This window comes from Carassius carassius, chromosome 43 (genome assembly GCF_963082965.1).
Source record: "Carassius carassius chromosome 43, fCarCar2.1, whole genome shotgun sequence".
Lineage (NCBI taxonomy): Eukaryota > Metazoa > Chordata > Actinopteri > Cypriniformes > Cyprinidae > Carassius > Carassius carassius.
Window position 1 is genome coordinate 9,067,789 of NC_081797.1, and position 25,723 is coordinate 9,093,511.

The following is a 25,723-nucleotide window of genomic DNA, read 5'->3' on the forward strand; positions in this document are numbered from 1 at the left end:
ATTCCAAACCTGCCAGACCTTTGTTTATCATAAATACGCAATTTTTTTATTGATTTGATGAAATCTGAGAGCTTTCTGACAGCAACGTACACATTCAAGGCCCAGAAAGGTAGTAAGGACATTGTTAAAATAGTCCATGTGACATCAATGGTTCGACCGTAAATTTATAAATCTTAAATGCACTTCAGATTGCACAATTGTTCGACATATTACAAGGTGAGGGGAAGAAACACTTTTCCCGCTCCTCTTATTATGTGTTCTCTCACTCTATTCTTCTCCAGTGCTCTGATAACCCACAGAATATGTGAGGAGCCTTGTGGCGATAACAGGCTGTTAATTCAGTTAGTGTTCATTTGCAACTAGGCCACAAAGTACATGCGTCCACCTCTCAGATCAAATGCTCGCATTCATCCATCAACCATTGGTGTGAATCAGCACCTGAGAATTTGATTTGCGCATTATATCCAAATTGGACAGAGCACAGGAATGCCATTAACGGCAATCATAGCTCTACTCTAGTCCAAATGTGTGTTGATTTATTTTTTTTAGTTATAAGTACAATCATTGGCTGTTGTGTAGCTTTGGTGTGTGCACTCAACGTTCACTGTGCAAATTGGCAGAAGGGGCCAGGGGCAACATTCTGTTGAGAGTTGTTATTTTGGGCCAAATGAATGCCTTCCACATCAGTGCAGCTACTGTGTGTTTTTCAGCCCTGTATGTGTGTGTGGTGTCATAGAGGCGTTTAGATTTTTTCTACATTGAAACACATCCGAACCTTTATAACAGTAACCGTAAAAAGCTTTGCATTGCAACACACTTGACATAATGTAATTGCTCATCTAGAATCATGCTTTAGTCTAAAATTTCCAACACAATTCTCTCTTGTGGTCCAGATTGTTGCTTATGCCCATGTACAGTAAGACAGCTATTGGCAGCTATACGAAACAAATGGAGAGCTGTTCACGACAGCATGTGGCGAGCAGAATGGAGGTGTGGTGAACGACAGCTGTCATTGGCCGAGAGGCTTTGGCCCATGTGACTTAGGGAGAGAATCTGGCTGACTCAGCTCTCCGACTGTAAGATCTAAGTTCACCCGTCATGTGATGGAACATGACATTTGCCTTAAGGTCTTGCTGCAGAAGCACAGTAATTGCTTTTGCATCTGTACGGCTAACCTAAATGCTGTTATTAAAGGTGAAGTGTGTAATTTCAGAGCTGAATTGTAAAAAAACAAATTGTTTTCAAACAGGTTTCCTGCCTGCTATTGGTTGGATAAAAAACTAGCCCTGCCCCAAACTTAGTTTATTGGTTAAGCCAGTGTTGCTATGCTAAGCTGGAATTCTCAAATAAACATTGCAGTGTTTTGAAAGCACCAGAGTGTTTATACTTTTCTGGTTAATCATTGCATAGTTTTCTTTGTTAAATGAGAAAGTATTTTAAGTTAACATTATAAAATGTTGCATCTTCTTGCATAGTTTTTGAGAAAATAACAGTGTCTTCTATATCTAGTTTTAAGTAATGTGTCAAGATTTTTAGTATTTATTTACTTTTATAACATTTCCAATCAAAAAATAATTCATGTGGTATTATCCATGAAGTGAAATTCACTATGATAATTATTTTAACAATTTAACATTTTAAATAAATACAAATGTGTAAATGGCACTTTTAATAGATATTTGAATTAATGAATAAATCAGGACATAAAATGCATGTTACACCATTGACCCACATACGTTATTGAAACTGGATCTTTTGCTTATACTATTTTATTCGTCATGTTATGGCCAGTAATTGAGTTGTCGCAACACATTTGATCAATCATTTTATCAGTAATCTGAGGTGAAAATGCTTGCTATGTTTGGTATAAGTGTCCATGTCATCCATGTTTGCTAGTGTTGCAAAAGAAGCAGGGCGGCAGTGTGAAAAGGTGAGAAATGCTATGTTGAGATGGGAGCCATTGGCAGCCTTGAAATCCATGGCTACTACAATGCACTCTACGAGCGAAGCACTTTTGAAGAGTTGCAAGGACAGCTGATTTCTTTCATTGATTTATGAAATAGTTATTTGGTTCCCAGGGTGATGCTTTCATGGTTATTTTAATCACATTTTTTTTTAGAAGATTGTTGTCCAAATCTGTCTTATTTTGCAGTTAATCCAACAACTAGCCAAGATACATCACATATGCTGCTGCCTTAAAAGTTGACGATCCAGTACAGTGTTCAAAATCAGCTACAGTTAAATCCAGCATCGGCTGGTTAGCAACAGCACAAGTAATCTGCTGAAGTCTCTTGAACCTTTCCGAGCAACACTCATGCACAATCCTGATTGATATATTTCCATGGAAACATACTCTACACTGTACAAACCCTGTTGCTATGGAGTGGGCCTTGGTAAGATTTTTTTCCTCTTTTTGTGGCATCTTTTTTTTTCCTCTCTCACACACTCTCTCTCCCTCTCACGGTACTGAGAACAGAGCTTACATATCATCTTTTGCAATGCCACAGTTCTCTTTTCCATGTGTGTGGTGCTGATGGTCAGCTCTCACCTGAGCGCTCGAGGAGACACAAGAGTTTTAGGAGATGGGAAGTTAGGCGTCAGGGCCTGAGCGACCGAGAAAAGTGGCAATCGCCCCTCAGGCAAGGAGTGTTTCTCGGATTGACTCGGGGGTGAACTAGAGGGGACCAATGGACGAGATTAGCAGATCTAGGAAGAAGGTTCATTTTGGAGGTATGTTGATTTGAGGAAGCTGCAAACTGAGGAGTTTTGTGATGAATTACGGATTTGTGCCACCAATAATTGCATGTTTTGCTCTGTGCACTTTTTTATGATGTGGACAGTTACAGAATATATGAACGATGAGTTGGAGTCTATTGTCGATAAAATTTCAGTTGCAGTTTTTGCAGTAAAAATGTGTTGTTGTTGTCTTTTCACTTGGGGTTTGAGGTATTTGTGCATCTTGATGACTTTTTGTTTCCGTTTCAGAGACCTTGAACAGTGGTTGCAAACAAATTGTAGTAAAATATCCAAATCGTCTCGGGGTCATTTTTCGATCTAATTCAGTTCTCCGTCATGTTTAAGCTTTGTCAAAGATGACAAATCAGATAATGTTATATTATATCGAGTGAGAAACTGCAGTCGTAGAGTTGTAAAACTTTTTTGACTGTCAGAATATTATAGCTATTACTTTTTTTCCAGTGGTGCGCTCTGACTCTGCCTTGAAAGTTTTGCATCCTTCAATTCGAGCTTGCTGCACGTTTACTATCTTTATGAATTTTATCAAGTGAGCTTCACAGCTAGTTACCCCTAGTGGTTTGAAATTCGGTGTTGTAGCAACTGTCATCGCTGCTCGCCCTCATGTCAAATAGCCTTTTTTTCCTCACACTGTCCACAGAGGAACAACGTTTGTGTCAAGTACGTGTGGCTCTGTGTGTACATGCCAGAACACTTTTTGTTGGAAAGACGACATAGCTGCTACAGAAAACTGAGAGGGTGTTCCATTAAGATGTGAGAAAGAGAACTAAAAAGAGATGTGGTGGCCATTTTATTCATCCAATTAATTATAACATCCATATCTCTTGATATTAAATTCCTCTGTTCAGATTAATGCAAGTGAAATCAGGTATTGCTCAAAACTGGATAATGCACAACATGCCAAAACACATCTATAAATGGTAATGTCAAGACTCAGAGTGGGATGATTCACTTGCACACTCAAACGATTCAGTTTTGATTTATTCAGTTGATGAGATGCATCATAACAGGTCCAGTTTGACCTCAATATTATTTGATTTGTTTCCATATAAATGGCAAAAAATAAGCCATATAAGATTTACTTTTCAGATAATCTCATGATTCACATTTTAAAGCTGATTTGAATGCTGTTTTTGAATTTGAACCTCTATGGATTGCCACCTTTTGCTAAAACAGTTTAATTAACCAAAATATTCATTAAACCGCCTTTTATGTATTTGAAACAACTGACAGATGTGGAGGACATCTTACATTAACAGTCACAGAATAGAACAGATGTCACTGTAGAATTGCACTGAATCTAAACCTCCTTTTGTTTGAACATCAAAACGTTTCAGCTCAACAAAGAATTGCGCGTCTGTAACTTTAACAGCTAACCAGTGAGTAGGTTGGAAGGGGAAAGTGTTGAATCCCACGCAGCCTCCTGACTACCGATATCATCGTGTATCAACATAACCACAGAGGACAATACAAATGGTGCAGTTTTCAGAAGCTGCAGCCTGCAGAACAAACTCCTCAAGAATCTTATTAATGGATAAATATATGTACACGGTTGCTCAGGATCTTTATTATCACCAGTTGTGTTTCCGTTAATGGTTGTCCTTCCTCCGTAGACAAAATGTGCTTCCTTATATAAGTACGCTTTGGGGGATGTGCTTAACATTAAAGTGATTCGATTAAATTCAGATATTAATCCAGTGTTTTATCCATTTGTCCAAGTCCTCTGTGGACAGTTGGTTTGTTGTTCTACAAACATCATGGCGTAGGAGCGGCCTAGAACAAATGTTCCCCTCGGAGAAGTTCGGAAGAGCGAAATCAGAGCCGTGTAGACGATTAATCTCTGCAACATAAAAAAGTCTCTTTATTAGCTTTGTTGGCTCTTATCCTGGTTCCTTCCATAAAATGCAGTCAATATTTGGCCTTCCTGAGCTCTCTCAGAGGAGTAGTCTAGTTTGGCTCCATTATGGACCAAATGGTCCCTGTCTTCCAAAGAGCTTTTTATTGGTTGCAGTTAAATGTGAAAGGTGGTATAGTTGGTTTAGTGCTGATTTTGAATTCACTGTTATAAATTGGGGATTTAAGTTAAGCTCATGGCGTGTGTTCAAGAAATGTGATTTTATTTTATTTCATTTCTTTTATATATATATATATATATATATATATATGATTGTGTGTGTGTCATGCTGGTATTGATTGTCAGTGACAATCTGCATGTCAAGGTACTGTTTGGTGAAACTGTAAGCATCTTTTGTTATTTAACATATATAAAAAAAATTCTAGAGCACAGTTGGCTAAATGATTTAATATGTTTAAAAAATGGCACCTGAGACTGTGACATATGGCACACAGTAAGACCAAATTGTGACTAGACAGCTTTTTTATGCAATTATGTAACAACCAAACTTTTACAACATTCTCACCTCATCACATCTGCTGTACCTCTCAAAAATTCTGGGGAGTATTTTTAGTCTTTTTGCACATTTTATATTCGGTGTGAAAGTGATGATAATGATGTTGAAGCGTTCAAAGTTTGCTGGGTTAGTGCTTGAACACACATCAGAGTGTAGAAAGTAACTTTTGTTTATGTGTGAAAATAATGAATAAAAATAATTTTATGACACTTTCTGAGCACTATGCAAGGTTGAAATATTACATAATTGGGGTGATCTAAAGTAAATGTCTGCGAATGTTTCTTCACAGATGCCCGGGCAGACCGATCGGAGAGAAGGAAGCTCTTTCGACACTACACTGTGGGATCTTATGACAGTTTTGATGCATCAAGGTATGAGCAAATATTTTACTTTCCTTCTGACCGTGTTTTTTAAAGTGTGTCGGGTTCACTACATGATGGTAGTTTGAAATGGGTTCTCTCTTGCGTACATATTTACAGGTCAAAAAAGGTTACAGATATTTTTTATAAATTTTTTTTAATCAGAGTTTTTCTGTAAACGACATTGCGGTTTCAGATTTTAGTATGTTTTGCCTCAACAAGGTCAGCTATGACGGTGAAAGGCAAGAAACGGACCAGAATAACAGCTCAAATGTCATCATCAGGTCTACACGGAATCTGCGCCTGCGGAATTCCACAGGAATGTCACTCACAAAGTAAAAAAGTTGTTTATTAAATCATTTGTAATTACTTCCCCATTTAGCAAATTTTTCATATTTCATAGAATTTTCCAGATCTTTCACCAAAATCATCACAAAGATTCTGTCTGGGCCTAGAGATCATTTTAATACACTGAAAGAAATTTTTAGTAATATTTAAAAATAGAGTAAATTTCACAAATAATCACACAGAAACAGCAAGCAAAGTAGAAAGACTGAAAATGTATTTTCAGTAACACTTTACTTAAAGCCTTTATGTATAATGCATTTTAAAAGTAGTTTCAATGCATGAATTATGCCTTGTAATGCATTGTACAATCTCATGAATATTTGCAACCACAGTTAATAAATGATAACACTTTTCAATTCATTGTTAAACTTTGCATTTTAAATTCAGTTATAATTATTTATGAAAAGATATGGGCCTGATTTCACAGACATGGCTTAGATTTAGCCAAGATTAGGCCATAGTTCAATTAGGACATTTAATAAATTTTTCATATACATGCCTTAGAAAACACATAAATGGTGTGCATCTTGAGCCTAAACAAAGGCACTGATATTTTTTAGGATAAGTCAGCGCAAGTTTCTTTCAGTTGACATGGCTCAGATTTACATTTTAGTCTGGGACTAGCCTTAAGCCTTGTCTGTGAAACCGGGAGATAATGTATTACAACGTACATTATGAATAATTATAATGCATTATACCCTTTAATAACCCTTTATAATGCATTATACATATAAGCTTTAAGTAAAGCGTTACCATACTTTCTTGTAAAATGTACTTCAATGATCTTAGTTTTATTTACGTCTTTTAAAAAAAATGTACAGTGTAGTTTAAAAGATTGATTGATTTACCTCAGCTGTAAAAATGGCCAGGTTGTTTTTAAAATCCTAAAAATTTATATTTTATATGCATTTGATTTATCCCCAAAGACAAAAGTCCTTAGGTTAATAAAGTGTAAGAAAAGAACAAAAAATTGAAACGATTGATTAATCAATTACTATTATTAATAACTATTCTTGAGAGTGTGTCAAAGTACGGAACAAATTTTACATTTACCTGCGCATCCTTTTATACAAACCATCATTTTCCAAAACTTTGCCACCCCAATATGATTTAACACAAAACACTGCACAAGCACATTGTTATTCACAGGGGAAAAAAGGTTTGAAGAGTGTGAAAAGTCTTTAAATGGCCGGTTGTGTAAGCAATGCTCGAGCTTGGGGTCGTCACTGCGTGATGCAGACACTTTGATGGCATAAAAAACAAAAAAAACAATCAGCTCTTTGACATTATGATGTCATAATATGTGGCTGTCAGTCTGCAAATTTGATATAAATTGGCAGTGTGATTTCAGCTACAAATCACTGGTTTTCTATGCAGTCTGGGAATCTTATTTTAAACAATAACATTATTTGTAGCTACTGAATTATAATAGCCCTGTTATTTAAAGAGATAGTTCTCCTAAAAATAAATTTGCCATTAATTGCTCACCCTCATATTGCTACAAACCTTTTATCATCTTCAGTACACAAATTATTTTACATTTTTGATGAAATCCGAGAGCTTTCTGACACTGCATAGAAAGTTACAATTAAACCACTTATGTCACATGGACTATTTTCAGAGATGGAAACTCGAGTCTGTGACTTGGACTCGAGTTGCACTTAAGTTGCATAAGTCTTTATTTATGCGACTTAAGTGCAACTCGAGTCCAAGTCAAAAAAAAAAAAACCTGCAAAAAGTTTTGATAAATGTATCTCTGAGGGGAACTTTCTAAACTTTAGAAACGTTTAGGTGGTATTTTCTTTTTATCATGCCTCTGTATAATGAATATAAAGCTGTGTTCCCAACCGCAGCTCTGCTTTATTTGCAGATGTGCAGATGTTTTATGTAGAATATTTTCACAAAACTAAAGTCAGACCATTTTGCCTTTGCTTCAGATTTCGAAATTATACACTCCAGTGTAGATTAAAGCCTACTAATGCTGCATGTATGGATTGTTAGGATTGTGTTGTGATTAAAATACTTTGATTGCCTCTAATTTTAAATCGAATGAGAACACAGACAAAGCCTTAGTTTGTTTATATGAGATTTATTTAATTTGTTTTATTAATTGGATTGATTGGGGTTTAATTAATAAATTAATAAAATAATACCTTTCCATTTGTACATTTTCTTAAATTTTTTTTTTTTTGTTGAGAAAATCATATTGTGAAATCAGTATTTGAAAACCAATTTAGCCTCAATAACTAGCTAAAAGAACTGTTGCTAATAAATAGAACAAAGACTTGAGATGTGACTTGGACTTGGACCTCAGAGACTTGTGAACATGTCTGACTTTTTTTAATGATGCCCTTGCTATGTTTCTGAGCCTTAAACATGTCAGTTGCATTGCTGTTTATGGAGGGTCAGAAAGCTCTTGGATTTCATCAAAAATATCTTAATTTGTGTCCCGAAGAAAAACGAAGTATGGGTTTGGAACAACATGAGGGTGAGCAATTAATGACAGAATTTTTATTTTGGGGTGAACTGTCCCTTTAAGGGTAATATTAGTTCTTAGAAATGTAGTTTTTGTTGTACTATGAACTTTTTTCACATTTGTCACAGGGTGTTTAAAAGCCAAAAAAGAGAAAGATCCTCTCGCATCCGGCTACCATACTTCTACCCAGCTGACACACCCCTCGCTCCGAGCTGGTTGTCATGGAGACAGAGAATCCAAGGCAATGCAGTGCAGGCTACTTCCTGCTGCAGGGAGCTTGAGTGACAGCCGTACAGAAGGACATGGGTGCTTTTAGGTGAACTTGTCACAGATATACGCAAGATACCTGCTAGTTATGTCAATCTTTTGCAGACATGCTCTGTATATTATGATTAATAAATTTATACCAGATTCCACTGTAAACTTTTTTGTAGGATAGATACAAATGGATTTTTACTGGATTTAAGATGCATTATTTAGTTTGTATTAAATAGCTAACAATATATAAACATCGCTCTGTGATTGACAGCAGTAACATTGTTTGAAATGAGATCACACAGAGGTATAAATGCATTATGAGCAAATAATATTTCAGTCCGGTATATTAATGACCTTGTTGCTCTGTGCCATCGTCACAGTGTCCTCTTCAAAGCAGATTATGATGCCATGACAACCATGCATCATTCCTCAGGAGTCAGCACTCTATACCTTTGGACCTCAGAGCTCTTTCAATTTTTCAATAAGACTTTATCTTATAGTTAAGACTGTAAGGTCTTACAATCACAGGTTAAGCCTATTTTGTCAATATGCCAGCTAAAGTTTTTATGGGATTATAAACACTTCAAGATCTTTTCGGGTGCATTTTAGGCCGTTAAATTAATCAATCTAGAGCTGCAGTTCTTGACCTTCAGTGATTATGTTAAGGCCTGATTCATTCTAAGGACAGAAAGTCCACTAAAATGAAATGGCACAGGCCACAATCCCATTTTCTGAATGAAGTTAATGTTCCGGGTGCAAATGAGACTCCAGCTCTTTGTGAGAGCTGCAGTTTGAGCAATTCTCTACAATTTCAGTACCTTGGCTTGATTTCCAGGACTGGATTTAATACTCCATCTAAAAGATGGTAAGCCCTCTTGTCCTTCAGGGAAAGAGAGACAGTGCTATCATATTCAAACAGCATATCTCTGGATATCTCCGGTGTCTTCTATGGTTGAACACCTTCAGTAATTGATCTGCTTGCTTGCGTGTATGTTTTGGGGAAGGATTTTGATGGTGCTAAGCAGGAAGTAACACTCAGTGTCACACTCGGTGTCATTCAGGACTATAGTGTAACTATACTAGAAATAGTGTCTCTTCTAACAGAATTTTTAATTAATAAGCTATATTGCATTCTGAAAACTTTTTGATTGAATTTCTTTGACTCAAAAATTAGTTTTGACTAGTGTTAAAGTAATAGTTCACCTAAAAGCATAAATGTCAATGAATTAATTAAAAATAGGGCTATATATATTTTCCTATTATAGTTGGGCCATTTCTTTCCCATAAAAAGTCTATTTAAAGTCATTAAGAAGTCAGTGTAAACACTTTTTGAAGTAATTACAATTGATAATTTCTCATTATTTGTTTATGTGTATCCGTTCTGTTGAATTTGACATAATTTAGTAACAGATTGCAGGGGGCTTTAATGCGATTAATTTCTTTTTTCCAGATAATTATTACTCAATTACTCAAAGTATTAAAATGATCGTTAATGCAAGCAACCTAAATCGTTCATAATCTTTAAAATCTTTACTATTCCAATCTGTAATGGACACACAACATTATTTTTAGTCGCGCGCACACACGCATACATTCTGTTCTCTCTTTCGCGCGCTCGCTCTTACTCAGTGGCACTGTAAACCGTCTCTCTCTCGCTTTCTCTGTATCACTCTCTCTCTCTCTCTCTCTCTCTCTCTCTCTCTCTCTCTCTCCCTCCCTCTCCCTCTCTCTATCTCTATCTCTATCTCATACCCATTTCTCCAAGATTACCACTCATGTTTTCCTCTGGTGATTTTCATCCTTCATCTGGGGGTTATGTCTCTAGTTTACGACACGCTATCTCGCCGGCGACCGGGCCCTGCTTTTCTTAACCGGTGTCACAGCTTCTATGACAGATAAAGCCGGCGGTGAGCTTTTTTTCAACGGCTGCAACTCTCGTCGCGCTCTTCGTCGCAAAAATGATTAATTCCGCTCAGCCGACGCCTGTCAGGATGAAGCATCACTCCGCACGCGCGGCGGTGGCGATGATGAGGATGATAGGCTGTAATAACGGTCGTTTTGCGCGGAATTTTCTCCACAGCGACTGCGTTATCAACGAAAAGACGGTCGTGCTGCAGAAGAAGGATAACGAGGGATTCGGGTTCGTGTTGAGAGGGGCGAAAGGTAGGGGAAAAGCCGGACCCCTCGTCGTGTCCGCCGCCTCATCATGACTGTACCTCACTTCATGCTTTACACCCTCGAGAATCAAACCGTGTTGCTCCTTCATTTCACACTGTTTCCTATCCCTTTTTTGTACCCCCTCACTTAACGTCATTTCTGCTGATTTCAAAGCGCGTCATCGCGCGCGCACTTGATTTGATGTGTCTGCGTGGCTTGAGCTGCATGAATTGCATCCATGTCAAGAACTTCTGAATTAATGCATCTCTTGGTGTCAGCGTGTCCATCAATTGACTGCGATGCATTTGAGTGGGCTTGTCAAATCTGTGAAGTGTAAACACAGACCCCCACCCACTCCCTGCTCCATGTGCTTGTCTTGTGTTTGACTGCATTAGGGCTCTGCTGGCACTTTGTCTCGAGGGCTTCCTGAGTCTGACAGTCCAGCTGTTTCTTTCTGTGGCTGAAGCGTTTAATTCACTCACAAATCGTCAACAAACCTTTAACAATGCAATGTATTAGCCACTTAAGCTAGACCCTAAAAGTCTCCTTCTCATCAACAACTGCAATGCTTTTAGTGCACTACAGATCCATGAAGTTGCGATGGTGCACTATGGCTGCTTTTTGCATCAGCTCTTGTGATGCCCCTCGTTCTGTCAGGCTCCAGACCAGTTCTCCTCACACTGTCAGCAGTGACATCCATGCATGCATTTTCTCTGGTTATATAAACATCCCAACTCCTGCATTCATTTTTGATTTGGTTGGATGGATGCATTGCAGCTTGCATCATGTATCACCAGACCAGATGCTCTTGTTTAGCCACACTCATTATCCATTGTGCTACCAGGCACTCGTTTTCATAGGAATTGTATTTTTCATACCATACATGTAAAAGCATGTTATTTTCAGCATGTTTTTGAGTAATAGCAAGCTTAAACATAAACTAGATAGAATTATAAATATCTAATTTAAATAGTACATATATATATATATATATATATATATATATATATATATATATATATATATATATTTATTTATAGGTGTGTGTGTGTATATATATATATATATATATATATATATATATATATATATATATATATTTAATACTTTGTATGCCAGAATTATGTTTAATCTGGGCCCATAAAACTATCATACTGTCTTGATCTTTACGATATCTTTCCTTTGGTTCTGTGTTGTCTGGCACGGGCTGGATTTTAGCGGATACTCCCATTGAGGAGTTCACTCCGACCCCGGCGTTCCCTGCTTTGCAGTATCTGGAGTCTGTGGATGAGGGAGGGGTGGCATGGAAAGCTGGCTTGAGGACTGGAGATTTCCTCATTGAGGTAAGAACACGATTGGGTTTCCATAAGTTTACGGTTTGTTTTGGAAAGCCTCAGAAGCCATTGCTTGCTGAAGGGATGGAAAGGTCCTTGCTCAGCTGGAAAGATTGGTGTCCGACCCATGCAGGGGTCTTCATCTTGAGGTTGCTGCTGAATCATTCACACGTTAGTGCAATCAGGAGAATGTTTATGCACAGTCTGAGCTTGTGAATATGAGGAAAGGTCATGGTTAAATCTTTAATGAGACAGAGGAGCTTAGAGACGCAGGAGACGAGCACTCCTGGAAGAAGCTGTGAACGCACAGAGGTCCGTCCTTGTGCAGAAACTCAGTTTTCTGATGTCTCTGGAGCTTTTTGGTCTGGGTTGCATTTAAACGGTTAACCTTTGCATAGGCAATTTAGCTTATCTTTTTTTAATTCTCACTTTTAATGAATGAGGGTGTAATCTCGACACTCTGAATTCATTTGAAAGTTGAAAATGTCAGGCCGGTAATCACCCATCATAACTCTTTGTAGAAGTTGGGCATTGAATTTGATAGTTGTCTGAGAGTGATCTTGCATTTATTGGAGGTTATAAATTTTTAATGCCTCTGAGGTACTTTGAATCTGTAACCTGTCAAGTCCAAAAAAGAAGCAAAGACAGCGAAGAAGTATAATAAAGGCTCATTCTGACCATTTCAGTTTTTAACCTCCTTGTGTTTATTACTAGATTATACATTCCATTTTGGTTAAAGCAGTGATTTGGTTAAAGACTACCTATTTTCAGAATCGACTTGTCTTTAGTTCATCTGAACAGTTGGCTTGTTGGTCATAAGCAAGCACAAGACATCAATCAGGTTAGGTTTATTCTCAGAACATGTTCTTGTGATCACAAATAGAAAGACTGAAGTGTGAAAAAATGTCTTGTGGTGTGGACAAATCCTTCATAGTCATTTTCTAGAAATGTGTGTTGTTGAATGCAGTGAAATTGTTGCAAAAGTGCTGTTTGATGGCTTGATGTGATTATATAGTCAGGTAATGCAAATCTGAAGTTTCAGCATTTCAGCATTCATTTGCTGCTCAAAATACATTTCTTATCATCAATGTTAAAAAAAGTGGTGCTGCGTTCAGCCAAAATGAAACAGAAAATGTACTTACTCTCAGGCCATCCAAGATGTAGAATAGTTTGTTTCTTCATCGGAACAGATTTGGAGAAATGTATCATTACATTACTCACTCACTTGGATCTTCTGCAGTGGATGGGTGCTGCAGAATGAGAGTCCCAACAGCTGTTAAAAATCTAGAAAAGTACTCCACACAACTCTAGCCTATCAGTTATCAGCTTATGAAGTGAAAAGCTGCGTGTTTGTAAGAAACAAATTCATCAAGACGTTTTTAACTTTACATTGTTGTTTCCTGCTAGAATACAAGTCTCCTATCCTTAATACTGCTTTCTTTAGAGAAAAAGCTAGAAACAGGAAAGAAACATGCACAGATTTATAAGCTTAAACAGTCTAGAGCAGCTTTACACAAATATATTGGTGAATTTTGATGTGAGAGGACAACAGGGGATGGATATTTTCACTGGAGGAAGCATTAATATGAATTACGGAGTCATATCTTTGAACAGAAGTGACAATTTATAGTTAAAACAACTGTATTGGTGAATCTGTTTCTTACCAACATGCAGGTTTTTACTTTAAGACATTAATTGATGGACTGGAGTGGTGTGGATAACTTGTGTATTATTGTGATGTTTTTATCAGCTGTTTAGACTTCATTCTCACGGCAACCATTCACTGCAGAGGATCCATTCGAGAGCAAGTGATGTAATGTTAAATTTCTCCAAAAAGAAACAGTCTGATTGTTTCTTCACTGAAGGATTTGGAAAAAATGTCTCATCTTCATGTTGAATGGTCTAAGGGTGAGTAAATTTACAGCAAATTTTAATTTTTGGGTGAACTATTTCTTATTTGTTAAAACCATGATGCATTTTTTCATAGAGAAACATGATTTGTAAGATGTCTTAACAAAGATGTCTTAAGTAAACCCTCTTGCTCATCCCTATTATAAATATATAATGATGATGGAAGTTTATCTGCAAAACTCCTGTCTTGGCCCCTCAGTTCTGGCTGAACTGACACTTCAGCGATGACTGACCATGAGACACGAAAAGCATTGGGAACGTTGTCCTCCTTTCTGCATCAGCAAAATAAGTTCATTTGCATGCAAAATTCAAGAGAACCCTCACTTTGTGTTAAGGCACAGAGAGCAGATCTAAGATCTCAGCACCGCATGGAAAGGTAGAGAAGAGAAGAAAATGATTGGCTCTCATGAGTGGCGAAGATTTCATGAATTATTAGCTCCTTACGGTAATCCAAGAGTCTAAATGTAGCTAAGCCAAAATGTTTTTATGATAGAGCAGCAGGAGCTGCATTTTGATTATGTTATTTAGCAGGAAGTGTAATGTACATTTTTAAGATGCTAAGACAGTTTTCATATCTAATAGGTTGCTGACGTACTGCAGTGCGACACGTTAAAACTATTTTCAATGCAATTTTGCTATTTTTTTAGTTTATTGCGATATTAATTGAGGTACTATGTGAAATATTTATATTTAAGATAAATTATTTTTTTCACAGTGCCATATAATTTAAAACTAATTAGTAAAGGAGAAAGTGTGATTTTAGAAAAAAAGAAAGAAATAGTATTTAATAGTTACAGCACCTAAAATATGAATATAAAAATATAGAAATCTTATGTAAGTTTTAACCTAGATTCTTTATTTAAAAATTTTATAAGCTTCGCTCAATGTGGTAATTTATAAAATATAAAATGCAATACTGAACTCTAAACACTCTTAGAAGTGACTTCAATTAGTCTGGCACAATGTATTTGTATATATAAAAACGTGTATATAAATTGTGTATATAAATTCATTCATCATCTCTTCTCCCAGAATACCGCGGAAACAATAAACACGTTCTAATTGTCCAGTCGATGATATTGACCGTCAGTCCCTCAGGAGCCGAGCAAGCTTCACTACACACATCAGGTTGAGCCGCTGGCGTTTTGCTCTCTCACACTTTGGTGTATGGATGTGTCAGGTCCCAGGGACAATCTAGCCTTCTGGACAGAGCAAGGCGAAGCTCTCACAGAGAACTTGACCTGGTTTTGCTTTACGTTAATGACGAAAGCTTGCAGTAAATTTGGTAGGGATGTAAATATTTATCTTTTTTAAAAAGCATATTTGTTTTGCATTCTGTGAACTGCACCAGAGGTTGAATTGCAGATTCCCACTTCTACATTTCCTGGAGCTTTTGAGAGTCAATGAATTAATCTTATTGCCTATAAGAAACTCTAAGAAATGGTGCAGCTTATGAAGGGTGTTAGTGATCAACCAGGAAGCTACAAAATAGAATGATGTATTTACTGAAAATACATCTACACCCACTTGCCCTTGGTGTGTGGGCACGAGTATCTCTCTTTCTCTTTACTCTCATCTGATCGCATTCCCTGCATCTTACTTACCTTCCTTTTCTGTATACAAGAGGTAATAGTAGTGCTGGGTGATATGAAAAATGTTACCATCTTGATAAAATGTTTTCATATCAGTCGATATTGATAATTATCATGATCAATTTCACATTTTTATTTATTTCATGTTTAAGGGCAGATTTTTGCTCCTAAGTGAACGTTGTAGAAACCAGACTGTTAATTGTAGTTTTAAACTACTCTTTATGGTCAGAACGTGACAAACACTTCACATTTGTTCTTTACGCTTTCCCAGTCACTTACACTTTTTTTCTGCATGTTCTGATGAGTGATATTGTTTCAATATTCAGCACAGTTTGCAATGCAGGCTGCAATATTAATAATATTAATTTTTATGTCTCTTAGAAAGGCACATTTGACAGTAGTTTGAGTTAACAGTAGTAGTAGCTTGAGTCTTAATACAATTGTCTGAATACATTTAGTATAAATGCACAAACGCTATATTCTATTAGTCATTTAATACATGACTATATAAATAATATAATACAATTCTATATGAATATCCCAAATTTCTGCCACAATAGCATGGTGCAGTTAGTAAATACATGGTAAATAATGTGATTTGTATATTGAAATACCTTCTGACTGTATCATTGCGCACATTGTTTCTCCTGTTTGTCAGCGCTGTTTCATCCAGCTTTAAACTATTTAAAGTTCTTCGCTAAATTCAAACCCTTTACAGTGGATCTTACAGCGCTGTTTAGTGTCGCTCATCAGCAAGTAAACGTATCTGCTCTAGTGAGCTCACGCTGCACTGCCATTCGAACTTTCAGCCGAGTGGTTTAACAGTCCATGTGGCACAGTTCAAATGAGTAGTGCGGTTTCGCTCTGCTTTTGGCCCATAAACATTATATTGAATATTTATCAAACTTTTTTATCGAAAAAAAAAAAAGTTATGCATGCTGTTCGAAAATATAATTGTAAAATGTTTTAAGTGTACATTTTTCATAAATATATAAGGCTATTTCATGAATTTAGGAGGTGCATTGCATAACATCTTAGCTGACACAAAAAGCATCTGCTGCTTTAAAACTATTTTAGTGGTTTAAACAAGCAGCAGCACTGAAGTATTTTTGATTCTTGTAAATATCTGGCACCGTTACGAAAGTCATGAAATATGTAATTGTGTTTATGTAGCTCAAAAAATTGCTAACGTTAAATGTGATGGCTGGTTGATGTGTTTGTTGATGGCTGGACATCTTTCCTCGCCTGTAATGCTTTCTCTCTAGAATGTTCTGTGTGCACAGAGAGAACCAGCAGGGAGGAAGTCTGTGGACTGTAGGAGATGCCTGCGAGCATCCTCATGGCCTTATAACCATACAACCTGTCACCAAAACCTGCTCCTCACGCACTGCGAACCAAGTATAGCGCAGAACATAGCGTTTGCTCTGTCACACTAAATGAAAAAGTTACTGGCTGGAACGTTGGGCAATTTTCATTTTTAAGCATCACAGAATAGATCTTCCTATTTTTAATATTTCCATAATAACGGAATCCAGTGATGATACTGACCTTCCTCTTGCGTTTATGTGATGGTCCAGGTCTCATGTTGTAACACAGAGCAACGGTCGCCTAGCAACGGCACCAGCATTGTGTCTGAGCGCAGTGATGAAAGTGAGGTAGCGTTTTGAGGTTGTTTTTTTTTCTTCATTGGAGTGCAACACTGGGCCGCATGTAAACATTTCTTTTCCTGTTTGTATTGATATAAAAATACACCTCCATAATGGATTTCAATACCTGAGTGCTTGGATTTCAGGGGTGAATGACTCTATTACATGGTAGAAATTAGCTCTTATGGTTGTTTAGACATGCATGTAACTGCAATATGCTATATGATGGTTTCCTCCTGAGAGGCTGGCTTCCTCCATTCCGGCTCTCTAAGCCTGGTTTAGGGGTTTCTACACTGTGAGATGATCTTTTGGTGTGGTGTGCTCACAGGACTGATTTCTAATGACAATGCAGTTGTTCCTGAAGAATGTGGCAGTTTCAGTTTTGCGATGGGATGGTAATACCATGGTGCTTTTACACTATTGTTCCTTTTCTTTTAAGAAATCAATACTGTTATTCAGCAAGGATGCATTAAGTTAATCAGTAGTGACAGCAAGGTAATTACAATATTATTTTCTAAAATACATTCTGTTTTTTTAACCTTGTATTGATCAATGAAAAAAAATTGAGTTGATCATTGAGTTTGATCAAAAAGTTGATAATATAAATGCAACATTGTTGATCATAAGAAACCTCTTTCAAAAACATGAAAAATCTCATTCTTGTAAAATGGTTATGAATGCAGGTGTTATGATATCATATTAATTAATAAATTATGTAAATGATTGTACTTTTAATATTCATTTGTCTTTTTTTAAAGATTTAATTTGTCTGTTTTTTGCCTTTATTGTTAAAGGACAGTGTAGATGAGACAGGAAATTAAGTGGGGGAGAGAGAGTGGCCGGGATCGGGAAAGGTCCTTTAGCTGAGATTCAACAATGCTTCATGTCGGCATGCTGCCACTGACCATTTGTCATTTTTAACAGTAAAAATGAACTAGTGAAAGCAAATGTGGCCAAATGTGTCTACAGTCAAACTAACCTTAATAAGAATTTTAATATGATTTGTATTATTTGATTTAAGAAATACTGTGTGGCATTAACATCATTATGGTGTCCATAAATATGGTATCTGGTAAAATTGGCATTTGTTTTGTAGGGCTTGCAGTAGGGATATTAAAAATGCTTAAATACATCAGGCAGGCATCCATCTACTTCCTGTGTGGAAAAGTTCTATGGAGTATAACTCAGTTATATATCCCTCAGTTATTTGCAGGAGTTTTACATTTTAAGTAATTATGTTATGCAACTTAATACAAGTCCGGACATCTGTGTCCGGACATAGCCAGTGTCCAGAAATGCTGTTTAGATATCCACTTTATCTTTAATGGAAATTCTATAGTCTCAGTGAGTCTTTCACGCTATCTTGTGTTTAATCTCCTCTATAGAGGACTTGACCACAGAGGTCTTATCATATAACCTTTTTTAAGTACAGGCCAGGCCAAGCCGATAGCTGTGCTACTATCGTAGAGCAATGCAGACGGGAAAATGGATGAGGCTTAAGTGTGTGTGCGTGTGTGAGTGAGTGTGAAGAGGACAGATCCCCTGTACTCTTCATAATTATCCCCACTCAAGACAAAAGAGCACCCTCCTTTCCGGAAAGTATCAGGAAGAGGGAGATTTCATTTGAAGGGATAGAGTTTTATCTGGGCTGGATGATTGCCCTCTGACAACCTTCTGTAAATCTCTAAATCAGGCCAGAGGTGCTGTGATTGCAGGCTCTCTAGGCCGCATTAAAGAGTGTGATGTTGACGTTGGGTCATGTTTGGTAATGATAGTGGATTTGACTTGGGGATTAAGAGATGGGAGCCATGTGAATTCATTGAGTTTTATGGGTTTTTAAAAAAAAAATGTATGACCTTTTTTTTCTTTATTTATTATCAGCATGAGCCTGGTAGGGCCGATTTTTGGAGCACATAATGCCAGGTTTTTTTTTTGTTCAATCCAAACAATAGGCCTATATTTATTTATTTATTTTTATGGCAGCTTGCAAAATAATTAAATGTTTATGCATATTTTTCAGCTGTACAGATGCCTGATCTGATGCCTTTTTTTTATTGGAAGCATATAACATAATTTTTTTAATTTAATTAAAAATTGTCTATATATATATATATATATATATATATATATATATATATATATATATATATATATATCAGAGATGATCATGTAGATATCTAATCTTTTTTTTATTCTGCTTTTGTTTATATGCATGTTATATATATTAGTGCATGTTTTAATTAAAAAAATGTATGTAATTTTCCACTCATAAGACACAAGGGGTCTCAAATATGCTGATGTTTCTGGATTATTAAGGGGTGATATTAGACACATAAATAAACCTTGCCAGAGCTGGATGATATGTACATGTTTTCACCCCCTTTTTTCTTTCTTTTTTTTTTGCCTTTTTATACAGCAGACAGGAAAGTAGACAAAACAGGTTTTGGATTGGGACAAAACATATGCCAAGCTCAAACCCAGGTCACTTTAGGCTAACGTTTGGCCGAATTGCTTTAGTTTTGAAGCTTACTTCATAAAACCTCATAAATAATGTTCACCAGGCTTGTATAATATATAACGTTAGTTTGAATGTTTTTGCGCTGGTCTGTAAGTGGTCCTGTTTTTATGATCTAAATAAAATAGTAAAAGTCTTCCCTTGTCCATGCATCCTCACTGTTCTGTTACTACTAGTTAGTCTTAAGTCTATGTGGAGATACCTGGAGGGGGTCTCTTAGTTCACAGAGTGGCATTATGTAACCACAAGGGTGAACATGGATAGACTGTTACATAATCGCTTAGTGAGCAAGTATATATATGAGTGTGTGTGTGTGTGTGTGTGTGTGTGCAGTACACATCTTTATTCTTCTGGAAGTGACCAGATGTGACACAAAATCATCCTTTATGAAATATGAAGGTCCCTGTAGATTCTCTGTCACACAGAAACACACTCTCAAGTTGGATGAACAGCACGTGAACACACACACACACACACACACACACACACACACACACACACACACACAGACATACATATAAACACACACAGACAGAGAGAGAGAGAGAATCTCTAAGGTCCTTAAATAGAACAGCAAGTATAAATTGTGTGATGCATCTGGGGACTGCAGAACAGCAATGAAATTTATTTGGTTTATGAGTTTTTTTTATCTTTTTTTTTTTCATGCGTGTGCATTAAGACAGTGTGACCAGAACGACCCTGAGCAGAACTGATATGATTAGCCAAATGGAAGGCTTATCGTTTTATGGTTTATTTCCTGTGCAGAGGATAACCGCCTGCTAATTTCATCAGATTTTAATCAAGTGTGGGCTGCTCACCACATGTCACACACATCCATCAGTCAAGATCTGTGTGTGTGTGTTGTGTATTTATGTGCTGTGAAATCACAAACGGTTATAATCGATGCTAATTTTACAATTGCAAATCGCTGTTTGGTGTGTTTAGATGTGTATGTATAAAAAACAAAACAAAAAAACAACCTCCTAAAATCCAGTTTTGCATCCAAAGTTGTCTTTAACCTGATTTCGGTTTTGTGACACACAGAGACTCCCCATGTAATGCAAAAATATATTTTAAAGAATATGCACACGTAGGTTCATTCATACACATTCAAAAGCATATATAGAATAAATATGTTTATACATGTAACTATGACTAATTTAAACAATTAAGTTTAGAAATGAATGTCTACTATATCTCTGCTCCTTTAATTGGCGACAATGAGTTCACTCAGTTCCTTCAGCAATTTGGACATTTCAAAGTTTTTATCCATCTGTTACTAATTTTCCAGTTTTATGTATATTTATCTCACTCCACCTGTTGTGTTATCCATAAGCATGCTTATGATACTTAACCAAATTGATCTGAAAGGTTACAGCTGATAATGATTCATTAATCCTTTATAAATTTTTCATGTTAAGTGTTTTTGTACAAATTGTGTTCCTCTGTTTGTTCCACTTTGATTTGTCACTTTAATCATATGGTTTAAAAACAAATCATTATACAGTATATATGCATCTCAAGTAAAAAAAAAAAAAAAAATCTTTTTTTTTCTTTTTTTAAGGTAGCTCAGCTTTCTTCTCCTGTTCAGTTGAACCATTTTCTTGATTGGCATCTATAGTCCCTGAAAACATTTAACATTCATGGAAACATTCTAAAATCACAAAAGGTTCTTTAAAGTGAAAAACATTCTGTAGAATATTATAATGTATTTCACTTTGAAAAAGTGGTTCTTTTCATCAAAAGTTATTTGAGGAACCTAAAATGGATCTTCTATAGCATTCCTTTTGGAACCTTAATTTTAACAGTGTACATGAGGGGGAGTAAATGATAACAGAATTTGCATTATTTATTCACCTTCATGTTGCTCTCAACCTGTATAACTGCAATGATAACTCATAGTGACCACAGGCTATCAAAGACAAAAAACGCTATAAAATCATTAAAGTATCATAGAAAAAAATCATAGACTCCTTTTTGTTAGTCTGTGGTCAGGTCACTGCTAACAAACCTACAAGATTTTTCTTCGAAATTATCCTATTGTATCTTAAGCAAAAATGAGCATATATTTTTGGAAACAATGTGAGGGTGAGTAATGAATGACTGATTATTCCATGTCCTGATATCTAAAACAACACAAAATCGGGTTCCTGTGCTGACGGCTCAGTTTGGTTGGCTTTGGCTTGGTTCCAGCATAATGAGATTATCAAGATGAAGTGGCCATGTTGAGATTGTGCTGTTTTGTGAGCTTTATCTACATCTGGTCCCAGCACTTCCTAAATGAGCCCAAATCTCATTACCAGTGTGTGACATGCCGAGAGACTGGAGGTCAGTGAGAATTCTGGGAAATTTGTGCCCACCCCTTCCTCCAGCACTCACCAGAAACTAGAGCGCTGCGAAAATCTGCACTGCAAAGAGTTGCGATTACAGCTCATGATTCACAGAGCTTTCTCTCTCTCTCTCCTTCTCAATCCCTCTAAATTTACATCATCTGTCATAAGGTCAAGCTCGAAGATGTAATGCAGAGTTATTTTGTCTTCTGGAATGCGCACTTTGAAAATCCTCAATAGAGAGAGATGTAGAAAAGGTAACGGTAATTGATGTTAAAGGCTGTTACTTTTTTCAACTGACCTGGCTTTCCATGTGAGGCTTTCACTCCCGGTCCCACATTGATAACGGCTTGCTTTCTAACTTCAGTTAATTTTATTTATTTAAAACGAATGGCAATCTCTCTCTCATCCAATCACATACGTAGTCCCTTGCTCCCATCACACTCCCAGCATTTATGAATCACACAAACATACACGAAGGAATAAAAGGAGCAGCTCAGCTCTCTTCGTCATGAAGACGACTTTGGCTCCTCGGCTGTTTCCTAGGTTACCCAAGCTTATTCACGTAACCTTTTCTTCGGTAAAAGGCATACTCTAAAATCTCTCCAAACCTGTCCCTCTCATTTTCTCTCTGCTGATCTGTTTCGTAGTGCCTGTGTTTATCGTTTTGCTTGAGAAATGCCACTGGAGCAGGGGTGTCTCTCTAATTTGCCTGCAGTGCCTTTTATTTGATGATTTGTGTCAAAGAATATCAACATCTTATAGTAGTCATTAGCGCTGCTTGCTAAGGCAACTATTACTATTACTGTTTCTTATAATTTAGGACAAGTTTGATAGGTAATGACAATTGTGAGTGTCAAATCGTGTGGCATTTTATTGTTAGGTGTTATACTACTTTTCTATGCATTCAGCTGATTTTTGACTTGGGTCAGTAATCTACCACCTAGCAACCACCCAAAACACCCTAGCAACCATTCTGAACACCATACCAATGACTGTGCATCCACCCACAACAAGTGCTGCTCGGTTTTCTTCTGACAATTAAAGTGCCCCTATTATGGGTAATGAAAGGTTCATATTAGTGCTTTAACACGATTAACCGTGATTAATTGCATCCATAGTAAAAATTTTAGTTTACATAATGTATGTGTCTAAACTGTGTATATTTATTATGTATATATGAAAGCACACATGTACAGTATATATATTGAAAATATTTACTTGTATATATTTATATTCATATAATTTATATTATATATAAATATATGTATTATATTTAAAAACAAATCTTAAATATATACATGCATTTGTTTGCATTTATATATACATATTAAATATACACACACATATATTACGTGAACAAAAACTTTTTATTTTGGATTCGATTAATCACAAATCGATTAATCATTTGACAGCACTGGTTTATATTTCGGTTTTGGGTGTCCCCAACACAGGATGACATGCATGCAAGGTCAAAAAAACACTTAATTGTCTTATAATATGCATTTATTTTTATCTTACTTGCTCAACACTCCCAAATAATTCGCTCAATGATTAATTTTTCTAAACACCCCCTTTGCGTGATGCTAATCTGCAGTGATTGGTCCGATTGGTCTCATTTCTATTTCATCATGCATGTAATGCCTGATAAAGCAGTGTTTGTGAGTGCACTGCTGCTTTGTGTATAGCGTTACCGGGGAAACCACTATTTTTACCACTCCAAAAACAGCATCTAGTGAATGTGCACCAATGTGACAAGACCAACAAGTGGGTGGGCAATATGCTAATGTTTCATGCTGACATCATTGTAAATCTGCTTGGGATTTGCTATAAAAAACGACTCATTTCAATGATTCTGAGTCGAGTCTTTCTTTTGAGAGACAATTACTTTATACCCGGTGCAATTTCAGATTTAAAACTTTGCATCATGTTTTAATTCACTTAGGGCTGTGTTACACACTGCAGAAAGGTAATTTTCAAAAATCCATAATAGGGGCACTTTTAAAAAATACAATATTGTTTCAAACATTTGTGAGTTGTGAGCTGGTAACTCGTGTCAAGAATCATTTTTAAAACCTCTTCAAATAGTTGTGGGAGTATGTTTTCCACTTTCATGCATCAAGTAAAAAATGTTGAATGCCGATTGTTTCTTCCTCAAGAGTATGTTTTTAATCTGGTTGGAGTCATTAGACTTTACACCTTTGTTGAAAAAAGATGATGAAAAAATAGCTGGTGATGAATGTCGCACATATATATCCATGGTTATCACCACTTGAAAATTGTTTCTGCTGTAGCTGAATTCGATTTAGCTCACCAGTAACGGCTCAGTTGCAGATTGAATGTCCCGCTTAAACATTTATAGCCCATTTTGATTAACTGCCGTCTGATGGCTTTACAATGACAGCTGTCAAAATGATTGTGACCATTTAAGTGTATATAAAGAAAATATATAGGCAAAAGGTTATTTAAAACATACTGTGGATAAAATAATGATTTTGTGTTAGTTTAAGTAGGGAAATGAATGAGGTAGTGATAGCTGGGCTTCAACAAACATAGTGGGGTTATTGTAACTTTGGTAGCTCTTTTGTAGCTAAATGCTCAAAATCTCTTTACTCCACTATGATGTAGTATACAGAAGTTAAAGAAGTTAATGCATTGAGCTCACAGTTCTGAACATACAGTAGCTGTAGTTTGGCTATGTGACAAACAAAAGGCTTTTTTTAATTGAGCAAATTAAATGTCCAGCCATATCAACACACAAAAAAATGTACGTCAAACAGTTTCATTGTGTTTTTAAACAGCGAAAAGCAGGAAATTATTTATGCACATCAGTACCATTTTGTGCAAAGTGCATTTGACCAATTATTACTTTGTGAACATCTGAGCATGCCTGAAACAAGCTAAATTGTTCCTCTTTTTCTATAGGTGAACCAGGACAATGTCGTCAAAGTGGGCCACAAACAAGTGGTCAACATGATCCGTCACGGTGGCAACCACTTAATTATCAAAGTGGTGACGGTCAGTCGAAATCTAGATCCTGATGACACGGCTCGAAAGAAAGGTAAAAGTCTTGATTTATTCAGGATTTCTTGACCATCTGGGCTATAATGGAACATGTTAATCGTATGATTGAAAATTATGCAAACAAAACTCCTTTCATGTTATTCTAACCATTGCTTTCCCATAATGCTAATAGTACTAGTTTTTTTTATATTACTAACACTACTCATTTAGTTTTTTTAAGTCCTCCTCTCTCATTTATTATTTAAAATGAGAATGGGCAAACCTCGGCATGAGTTAATGTTGTATACAATGCCTCCCCATGGGGATGCTACAGCCTATGGCTAAGCATCTACTGTACCTGCTGTGTGTGTTTTTTTTTTTTTGCTATAGCGCCACCACCACCACGGAGGGCTCCCTCCACAGCCTTGTCCATGCGTTCAAAATCTATGACCTCAGAGCTTGAAGACCTAGGTAAGCACAGTCATGGCAAGCAGAAACATCTCATCCAGTGTCTGGTGTTATTTAATACATTTTTACAAGATAAAGGACAGTTCACATAGGTTGTGTTCTTGCATTTTGTCTTCGCAGTAATTGCTTTGTATTTTGGTGGGTTTTTGGTGTCTCGCGCC

At 36.5% G+C, this 25,723-nt stretch overlaps 1 protein-coding gene across 1 annotated transcript in view; it reads left to right on the forward strand.

The window, feature by feature from the left end:
* shank2b (SH3 and multiple ankyrin repeat domains 2b) overlaps positions 1 to 25,723 on the forward strand; it is a 75,463-nt gene that overhangs the window by 39,445 nt on the left and 10,295 nt on the right. Inside the window, exons 13-17 of the mRNA XM_059535677.1 lie at positions 5,455 to 5,536; positions 10,687 to 10,769; positions 11,982 to 12,106; positions 25,017 to 25,152; positions 25,485 to 25,574. Of these exons, the coding sequence (XP_059391660.1) occupies positions 5,455 to 5,536; positions 10,687 to 10,769; positions 11,982 to 12,106; positions 25,017 to 25,152; positions 25,485 to 25,574 (516 nt within the window). The remainder of the gene's footprint in view (positions 1 to 5,454; positions 5,537 to 10,686; positions 10,770 to 11,981; positions 12,107 to 25,016; positions 25,153 to 25,484; positions 25,575 to 25,723) is intronic.